Source organism: Papaver somniferum, chromosome 9 (assembly GCF_003573695.1).
Source record: "Papaver somniferum cultivar HN1 chromosome 9, ASM357369v1, whole genome shotgun sequence".
NCBI lineage: Eukaryota > Viridiplantae > Streptophyta > Magnoliopsida > Ranunculales > Papaveraceae > Papaver > Papaver somniferum.
Genome location: NC_039366.1, coordinates 137,858,134 through 137,868,208, shown reverse-complemented (window position 1 = coordinate 137,868,208; position 10,075 = coordinate 137,858,134). Strand labels below are relative to the sequence as shown.

The following is a 10,075-nucleotide window of genomic DNA, read 5'->3' as shown; positions in this document are numbered from 1 at the left end:
GGGATATGGACATATATGGTGATCATGCTGTTCATTGTGCCAGCGAAGTCGGTGGTAAGTTTCGACATGATATGGTACATGATACATCTGCAGACATATGTTATAAAGCGAGTGTTGCAACTCGTAAAGAGGTCCGTATGGGTTTCTTATCCGAATCTGTTAAAGCTTTTGAGGCCCGCAGATTTGCTGGTATGGCAGGGACGTTTGTTATGATGTCACAGGTGCTTCTTCATTTTCTAGTGCCGAACTACTTCCTTTATCCCATGCCAAGCAATTTCTGATGTAGTCACTCGCAAGCGCAATAAGTACTTGGACAAGTGCTTAGCACATGGATATGAGTTCAGGGTGTTGGATTTCACAACTTTTGGTGAGTTAGGTGATGATATTTGTGTTTTTTTGAGAAGGTTGAGGAACTATCTTGCTAGTCAAGATGCCAATTGTAAAGTAGGAGGGTCTCTTTTTCATAGAATAGGTATTATTATTCAAAAGGGAGTCGGAGCCAGATTGTTGCTAGGCTACCAACACCCTCGATGTAAAAACTGACTTTGTTTGCTTTTCTAATATTAGCCTTCTGCGACGCCCCTTTTTTATAAAAATAAATAAATACTAATTATAGATAAATGATTTTAGTATAATCATTTTTATAATAAATTTTCACAAACACCTTTCTCAAATAATTGGTTATCTTTAAAAAATGTTCTCAAAAAGGATAGTAAAAAACAATGATCTAGGATTTTTTTTAAGTCCCCTACTGTTCTTTTAACTCTCTCTTGATAGTTTAGAGAAAATAAGAAGAAAAAGCCAAACTCAATTTTGTTAAAGAAAATAATTAATTATAATAATTTTTAAAAACAACTTTTTTCTGTTTCTGAAAATAATGAATTTTTTCAATTATGATTAAAAGAAAATAGAATTAAAATAATCAGTTATTATAATGGTTACCAAACACATACGTAATCCATTATAATCTACATAATGGATAACCCATTAAAATAATGGTTACCAAACAGCCCCATTAGCTACCTAAATCCAAATACCGTCTACTGTGTGTTTGCCCTCGTTAAAATAGAAGGTGCTCTCAGTAATAATTGAGACCCTCCATCCCGTGAAGAGAAATATTTACTTATTTAGGGATGCATTCCTGATATTCATAAATAAGGTGGGTAAATATGTAAATACCGAAAATTTTATTTCATCCCTAAAAAAGACTATAAAATTAGAAACCCTAAAACAAACCCTTCTCTTCCCAAGCTTGCGCCTCCTTGCATTACTTTCTTCAGTCTCTCGTTGCAGAAGACCTCCATCACTTTCTCAAGGGAGTTGTAGCAGCAGCAAACATGGGGCGTGTTCGTACCAAAACCGTGAAGAAATCCTCTCGTCAGGTTATCGAGAGGTACTATTCAAGGATGACTTTGGATTTTCACACTAACAAGAAGATCTTAGAAGAAGTAGCAATCATTCCTTCAAAACGTCTTCGTAACAAGATTGCTGGTTTCTCTACTCATCTCATGAAGAGAATCCAAAGAGGACCAGTTCGTGGGATTTCATTGAAGCTTCAGGAAGAGGAACGTGAGAGGCGTATGGATTTCGTACCTGAAGAATCAGCTATCAAGACCGACCGTATTGAAGTTGATGAGGATACTATGGATATGCTTGCTGCTTTAGGTATGACTGATCTTCCTGGTGTTGTTAAGGTTGATCCTGTTGCACAAGATGGTCCTAAGTTTGGTGGTGGTTATGCTGGTCGTGGAGCTGGTGGACCTGGTGGTGCACCAAGGAGATACTAGAGACCTTGGTTTGATGGGTTAGTAGTAGTCTTCTTTTTTCAGGGTTTTGTTTTTACATTTTCATCAAGTTTTGGCATAAGTTGTTGATTACGGTTATATTTTCGAAGTTTAAGAACTAAAATTGTAGTTGGTTTAATGGGAATCCTTGAAGCTTTTTGCTGGATCTAATTACTGTTCTTAATTGGTTAATGTTTCATACTTTTCTATATCATGTTGATGTCGGATTTATGCTTTAAATGATTGTTCGTGGATTCAATTTTGATTGCTGGATTTATACTCTGGTTTGTTGCTAGGTGAACAATGTGTTTGATTAGGGTTTTGTTGTGGGATTTTATGGAATGAGTTTGTCTAGGGTTACAATGTGGGATCCTGTGGTTTTGTACACCAATAATGTGTTTGTTTAGGGTTTTGATTTAGGTTTGTGTAGCTCTTGGTATTAAAATAGGATAATCCAATACTTGAAGTAGACACAGAAAACTGACTCTGTTTGCTACTTATTTCAGTTGTGTTATTTGTACCAGTTCAAGTTCAACTCTCCAACAATGTGCTACTGTTTTAGTTTGTTTATAACTCTACGTGGGTACAAGAAGGATTTTTTTCTTTTCTTTTCTTCTTACTTCCTGCGCAATAGCCACTATAGAACAGTTGATACCAGCTGATTTTTTACTTCCTGCGCTTTTTTAGCTACGAGGCCTGAACCTTAGCAATCTTAGTCTATATGGGGGATTGCATATTAAGTTGCACAAGTGATCATTTCGACTTGTGAGCTAGGTTAGAACATAGTTGAAAAGGTTTGTTTATGTTGATACAGTAAATGAAATATATGTTCTCTATTGTGTTCTGCGCAATAGCCACAATTGAACTGTTGGTACAAGCTGATTTTTACTTCCTCCGCTGTGGTGAACTACGAGGCCTAGCAATCAATAGTTTATGGGGGATTAAATATTTTTTGGTATCAAGTTGCGCAAGTTGTATGTGAACTAGGTTAGAACATAGTTGAAAAAGTTTGTTTATGTTGATATAGTAAATGAAATATTTGTTCTCTGTGGTTTGCTGGTGATTTTCAACTCATGGATGGAGTTTGGGTCTTCAAACTTTATGAATTATGAATCTAAATGAAATTGACATTGGCAAGTAGTAGTGACTTTCCAATATTTCAGATTCCTGAAAATCCTTATATACATGGTCTATGTATCAGGTTCCTGAAAATCCTTATATACATGGACAAGTTCTAATTCCAGTCTTTGCTCTGTTTTCAGTTTTTGAAAAATCTTACATGGAAAAGTTATTAGAGTCCCATTTTTGCTTATTCTGAGAAATTTAAGACATGTCACTGGACCTGACCAGTGAGGAAAATTTATAAAGTTCAGTTCTTTGGCACCAAAAATAGCAAGTCTCAGAGAAAGCTTGACTACTCTCGTTAGGTTTCACATTATATAAGCTGTAATGTGATTCAATATCCATGTTTTTTTGTTCTCCATGGGAAACCCTATGGGGACAACCTTTGTTAAGATATTGTTAGGTTTCACATTATATAAGCAGCTGTAATGTGATTCAATATCCATGTTTTTTTGTTCTCCATGGGAAACCCTATGGGGACAGCCATTGTTAAGATCTCGGTGAAGTGGTTCATAGTTCAACTCCTCGGCCACAGTGAACATGTTGTTAGATTTTCTTATCTTGGTTTATGTTCCAGGACATGCAAACAACCACTTTTAGTTCTTGGTCTGTAAAATACGCAAACAACCACTTTTAGTTCTTGGTCACACTTCCTCTTCTTATGAAGGATTAGTTAGTATCAAACAAGATACTAGAAATGGTCATTCTTAAGTTAGCTGTTGCAGGACAAACTAGAAAACTCATGGACAGCTCAACCATCTTAAATCATGAAAATTAGTCCACCAAAAGTGCATCAACAAGGTTCTGCCGCAGGATTTACAAAACCTCGAACCATTTTTGAGCTGTACATGCAGTAAGTTTTTTTATTTTTTCTGAATCATTAAATTTATTACTCAAGATAATTCACAATACAGAAAAACTTGCCAAGATTTTTGACAAGTTATTACAAAAAAAAACAACTAAAAATGTTGAATAAAAAATTGACAAATTATTACAAAAGAAAACAACTAAAAATATTGAATAAAAAAATTACATTATCAATTTAAGCAAATCTAAAGTAGGTATCTTCTTCATTCTCCATTCTTCCCAGAAAAGAAGGCTTCGAATCAAAATATGTGATAACACCTCTGTTTAGAACAACCCCCTTCTTTGCCACCTTGTCTGCAGAGAAATTAATCTCTCTGTATGCATGTCTCAAACATATTATAGGGATCATTTTCTTAATTCTCTCCCATCTATTTCTTACTATCCATTATACTTTATTCTTTGAGAAAGCAATCAAAACAGCATTTGAGTCAAGTTGAAAGCATACCTCAGTGAACTGTTTACTTAAAGCCCATTCTCCTGCTACAATGAGAGCCATTACCTCAGCAAGGTAGTTAGTTGCTACTCCCAAACTCCCTGAAGCAGCTCCAATACATGCACCTGAACTATTTCTTGGAACAAAACTAAGTCCAGCACTCCCTGGATTGCCCTTGGATGCTCCATCACAACATATTAACACTTGATTCTGTTTTGGCAGTAGAAAATGACATTGTATCACCTTTGTAGCTTTAGTTTTTATCCCAGAAATGCCAAAGATCTGTAATATCTGTAGATCATACATTATCCCCCACATTTTTCCCTTCATTCTTGCACTACAGTCCCCTGTAATTCTGATTACTCTTTGTTTAAATTTCTCCACATTTGGTGACTCTGCATCATAAATAATTGAATTTCTCACAAACCAAAGTTCCACCATTGTGTTGAAAGCACAGTTGTATCATACCTCTCTTATAGCAGAGCTCTTTCCTTTTGCTACTTCCATAACATCTTGAAAACATTTTGGAATTGCAGATTGAAAAATGCCACTTAGCCAATGCCAAATGTTTTCACTGAAAGTACAAGAACACAAGATATGATCCATTCTGTCTTGATCATTGCCACAAATATAGCATTTTGACACTGTTAAGAATCCCTTTTTTCTGAAAGATTCCTCTGTAGCACAAGCCATTCTTAAGATCTTTCATAAGTTACTTGAAGTATGTGGATACACACAAGGATTCCATATCAGACCATTTTTCATTTGGATACTTTCTCCTTATTTTTTGAGTTGCATTAGCCACTGAAAAAGATCCAGATATATCGTCAGTCCACACTTATCTATCTTTTCTATTCCTCAAAACTGGTAGCTCACTTGTATCAAAATATTTTAACAGAGGTTCAGGAATCTGCCATTTTCCATTGTGAATTAGATCCTTTACTTTCAAATCAACATGCTGAGAAATATATTCATCTGTAACACGTCTATCAATTAAAGCAAACTCCTTGATCCATTGTCCCTCCATACAGATATCCTATGACCATCCCCTACCAACCATCTGCTTCCCTCCTTCATGTCATGCATCAGCCATTTTATCCCAGGCCATATAGAAGATTGTTTATGATATGGAATCCATTCACCTTTTTTATCCTTGTATTTTGCTCTCATATATCTTGTCCATTCTTCATCTTCATTTTCAATTTTTCATAGAAGCTTCATCAACAAAGCTTTATTCATAACTTCTAACCTTCTTAAACCCAATCCACCTTCCACCACAGGAGCATTCACTTTATCCCATTTTATTGTTATTAACTTTTTAACAGTTGGATCCCCTGACCACATAAAGTTCCATATAATTCTTTCACAAGTTTGGATGACAGACTTTGGCCATTTGTAGACTGCCATAATGTAGCCTGGCATACTACACAACACATGTTTAACTAGAATCAGTCTTTCTGAGAATGCAAGCATTTTACCTATCCATACTGCAAGAATTTTTTGCATAAACTCCACTATACCCCATACTTGATGTGTTTTAACTCTTCCAGGGTTTAAAATAACACCCAAATATTTGTAAGGAAAAAAATGAAAGCTCAATCCGTAAGAAATTTGCAATATTTTGTTGTCTTGAAGTTGAAACACCTCCTACAAATCATTTACTCTTTGCTTTATTCACTTCTTGATCAGAATTATTTTGATACTTCATTAAGAGTGCCATCAAATTTTCCAGAGTCTTTTTGGTACCATTACAGAAGATGAAAATATCATCAGCAAGCATTAGATGAGTTGGATTACAACCTTTCTGCAAACCATTGACTGAATTTTCCCTTTTTGTACTAAACTTGTTATATTTCTACTTAGAACTTCCTCATCTAGCACAAAGAGAATTGGTGAGAGAGGATCTCCCTGTCTCAAACCTCTCCCAACATCAAAAAAGCCACAAGGACCACCATTTACTAAAACTGATATTCTAGCTGACTCAAAAATCTTATTTAACCATTGAATTCCAAGATCTGAGAAACCAAATCTTCTCAATACTTCAAAAAGGAAATCCCAGCTTAAAGAATCATAAGCTTGAGTAATATCAATTTTGAGTCTAACATTTCCTCCCCTTCTCTTACAATTCAACTCATTCACCAATTCAGATGCTAATACTATCTTCTCATGTATATTTCTCCCTTTAATAAATGCACCTTGTTGCTCAGATATTAACCTCCCAATCACCTTGCTAATTCTGTCTGTTATAATTCTAGTTATGATTTTGAAATTAAAGTTTGCTAGACCAATTGGTCTAAAATATTCAGCTCTCTTAGCCCCTTGTATTTTAGGGACAAGAAATAACAAGTTAGAGTTGAAACCTCTTGGTATGTATCTGTTATGCCAACAATACTGCATAGCCTCCATCAGTTCACTCCCTATCACCTTCCAAGCATATTTATAAAAACTTCCAGGAAATCCATCTGGACCAGATGCACTGTTAGCATTCATCCCAAAAACTGCATTCTTAAATTCCTCAAAGGAAGGAACAACATCCATAACCTTGTTATCTTCATCAGTTAAAATCTTGGGAATTAGTTCAAAGATATCATCATCATATATTACATTCTTCCTTTCAAACTTCTTCTTATAATGATTCACTAATATATCTGCAACTTGATCATGACCAGTTACTAGATTACCTTATGTATCTTCCAATTCAGAGATGTTATTTTGAACTTTTCTCATTCTCATAGTTGAGTGAAAGAATGCAGTATTAGATCCACCCTCCTTAACCCATTGAATTCTTGATTTGGCTCTCAATAAATCATTATATTGTTGAGAAGCTAAATCATGTTTACCTCTAGTAGTTACAAGCTTATTAAGAAAATCAATATTCTCAGGATCTTCATCAGACTCCAAGGAAGCAGCTAAGACCTTTTCTTCTGTAGCTTTAACTTTAATTCTAAGATCACCAAAGACTTCCCAGTTCCGCTTCTTCAAGATAATTTTTTGTCTTTTTAGTTTACTACTGAAACAGAAAGCAGGATCACCAATACATTCTTCACCCCATGATTCTTGAATTACATTCATAAACTATGGATGAGTTGTGCACACATGTTGGTATTTAAAAGGAATGTTTCTTGGCTTTTCAATGTTTATCATTCCACCTAATAAAGCACCATGATCAGATGTTCCTCTAACACCCACTTTATATTCCCATCCTTCATATTTTTCCAACCATTGTATGTCAACGAAAGCTCTATCTAAATCACATAAAATTCTCTTCCTTCCCACTCTGTTGTTACACCAAGAAAAGAGTATACCAGATTTTGGTGCTTGAATTAAACCACATGAGTCAACACAATCTCTGAATTCTTGCATGGAAATTCTTAGTGGAACTCTGCCACCTTTTTTCTCTCCATAAGAAAGTACTACATTAAAATCACCTATTTCCAGCCATGGCATCTTCAGTTGACTGACCTCATATAGTTCTTCCCATAATTATCTTCTGTCTAAAGTGAGACAAGCAGCATGAATACCTGTGACTAAAACATCACCAACTTGGACAGTAATTGCTTGCCTTGTAGTGGAAATGGCTGAATGAGGAGATAAAGAATCATGCCAAAAAAGCCAAATATTACCTTTCTGAGTGTTACTTGAATTATGTATGACCATTTGATGCATTCCTGACAAACTTATTTTCTTCAAAAAACTAGTAGAAACTTTTACTTTTGGTTCAGCAATCCACAGTAAAGAAGGACTGAAGTTATTTACTAAATTTCTAAGTTTATCTTTGGCTTGGGTTCTCCTCAAACCTCGGATATTCCAATATATGACTCTCATTGAGATTGATTTGTTTGGGAACTACTAGAGCTCCCTCCCACTGAATTTGATTTAACTGAATTATGAGCTTGTTTCCTTGTAGTCACATTAGGAATGCCTTTCACCAATTTTCCTTTAACTGGTTTTGCTATTAGCTTTAGAAAAAACCTCATGTTTCTCAACTACTTCTATTAATGTATTAAACTTGCTGGGAGAGACAAAATTCTTACCACCTTCACCATTAATATTTAATTTTCTTGCTTTGGGGGCTTTTCCAGACACCTCTTTCCAATCTTCATTATTCTGAATATTTGTTAACACATGAGCAATATCCACATCCTCCAATGCTATTGGTGTTTCTGGAGTAACACCTATCACTGAATTTAAAACATGAATACTTGTACTTACTTCAAGTAATTTATCAACAACTAAATTGGGAAATTCTTGAGTAGAATCCATTTGACATGTAAATCCATTACTCATTTCCATAGTTTCTTGAGCATACTGCGCCTTGTTTGCTCCATAGGGGTAACCAACAACACATTATGAGAGTCTCCTGATTTCTCCAGATTATTTACAATTTCACCTTCTTCTACTTCTTTAGACTGTGAGGAGCTTGCTTTATTTTGGGAGTTGCAGATATCAAAACCACCCACACTTTGTTGCTGAACTTTCTTAGGAGTATATCTCCATTTTTGCTGATGAATAACTGGTTTAGCAGTATTGTTGTTAAGTTCTCTTCTCTTGTTTCTGCATTCTGATACATAATGTCCTATAACTTTGCAGTGATTGCAAAATTTAGGAACCCTAGAAACTCTTGCCTCATGTTAAAACTTTCCATATTTTGTTTCAACCCAGACCTTATTAGGAACTGCCTTTGTTAAATCAACTTCAACTAAAATGCTAGCACAGAAACCAATTTCCTTCTTCAAAGTAGTTTCATAAACTCTAATTGGTCTGCATAGAGCCTTACCCATTGCCATTAGAATTGCTTCCTTCCAGTATTTGATGCTTAGCCCTGGAAATACAACCCATACAAAAGCAGTAGAAGTTTTTTGAGACTCGGGTTTAAAATCCCTTTCCCAGAATCTAAGACTTAAAGCTTATGATTCAATCTCCCAGTAACCTTCATAAATGTATTTCATATCATCACCATTATCCAATTTTATTATAAAGAAACCCTTACCAATTGGAATCAACTGACAAGTACCTTTAAGTTTCCATTGATTTCTCAGATTTGATCATGCAACTTTGAACTTAAGCTGAACCAGATCTAATCTACCTATTAGGCTGAATCTCTATTCATTCAAACTCTCATCTATGATATCATCCGGAATAAAAACTGAAGTACTAAAAGTAATTTGAATAGAAGAACTTTCCGATGTGAGATTTTTAACCATCTCGAAATCAGATGTAGAATTCATATTATCCGATATTTGCTAAACTAAAAGAATCATCATACTAAAAAACATCACCTGAAGATTTATTGTTTTCACCTGAGATGATGAATTTGATGAAGAATTCTCGAAAAACAAAAAAAGAAAAATCGCCGGGTTGCAGAGCTTGACTCGGTCTGGGTTGAAAAATAAAAGGATTAATGAAAATTAATATAAACCACCTGGTGGCTATGTAGCTAGAAAATATAAACCCTTAATGATCAACTAAATTAATTTCAAAATGTAAATAGTCCGCGAGTTACAACACCAGAGGTGTCACTATCCATGCACAAAAACTCCAACAAAAAAAAAGTTCATAAAAACCCCATTTAACATAAATTGTCTACATTACCCTTCTAATTTAAATCACCTCAACAAAAACAAAAATCAACCCCACCTTTAATTTTATAATTGCCACCAACAACAACACACCATCGTGCCACCACCACTGACCACAACCGCACCTCCACCACCATCGCCACCGCGCCACCACCACTGACCACCATCGTCGCGAACCACCACCTCCGACCACCACCACTGCACCTCCACCACCATCGCCACCGCTCCACCACCGCCACTGCACCACCACCTCCACCACCATTGCCATCGCGCCACCACCTCCGACCGCC

At 35.5% G+C, this 10,075-nt stretch overlaps 2 protein-coding genes across 2 annotated transcripts; one reads left to right on the top strand and one right to left on the bottom strand.

Annotated features, from left to right (window-relative positions):
* Positions 1–1,233: 1,233 nt before the first annotated feature.
* LOC113307640 (40S ribosomal protein S17-4-like) lies at positions 1,234–1,998 on the top strand. Its single transcript, XM_026556089.1, has one exon. It carries the CDS (start codon positions 1,338–1,340, stop codon positions 1,785–1,787), a length of 450 nt encoding a protein of 149 aa, XP_026411874.1. The 5' UTR covers positions 1,234–1,337; the 3' UTR covers positions 1,788–1,998.
* Positions 1,999–5,412: 3,414 nt separating this feature from the next.
* LOC113312622 lies at positions 5,413–7,278 on the bottom strand. Its single transcript, XM_026561360.1, has 3 exons — positions 7,047–7,278; positions 6,126–6,854; positions 5,413–5,540 (listed from the first exon to the last, which is right to left on the bottom strand). The coding sequence occupies exons 1-3, from the start codon at positions 7,276–7,278 to the stop codon at positions 5,413–5,415; spliced, it is 1,089 nt and encodes a 362-aa protein (XP_026417145.1).
* Between the last annotated feature and the right edge of the window lie 2,797 nt (positions 7,279–10,075).

Excerpts from the sequence above, each read along its gene's own strand:
- LOC113307640 (XM_026556089.1), top strand. The coding sequence starts at position 1,338 with ATGGGGCGTGTTCGTACCAAAACCGTGAAGAAATCCTCTCGTCAGGTT.
- LOC113312622 (XM_026561360.1), bottom strand. The coding sequence starts at position 7,278 with ATGAATGTAATTCAAGAATCATGGGGTGAAGAATGTATTGGTGATCCT. Across the intron at positions 6,855-7,046 it reads TAAGCTTGTAACTACTAGAG|ATATATTAGTGAATCATTAT; the intron begins GTAAACATGATT and ends ATCAAGTTGCAG. Across the intron at positions 5,541-6,125 it reads CTTTTTTGATGTTGGGAGAG|GGGATCCAACTGTTAAAAAG; the intron begins GTTTGAGACAGG and ends TTATGTGGTCAG.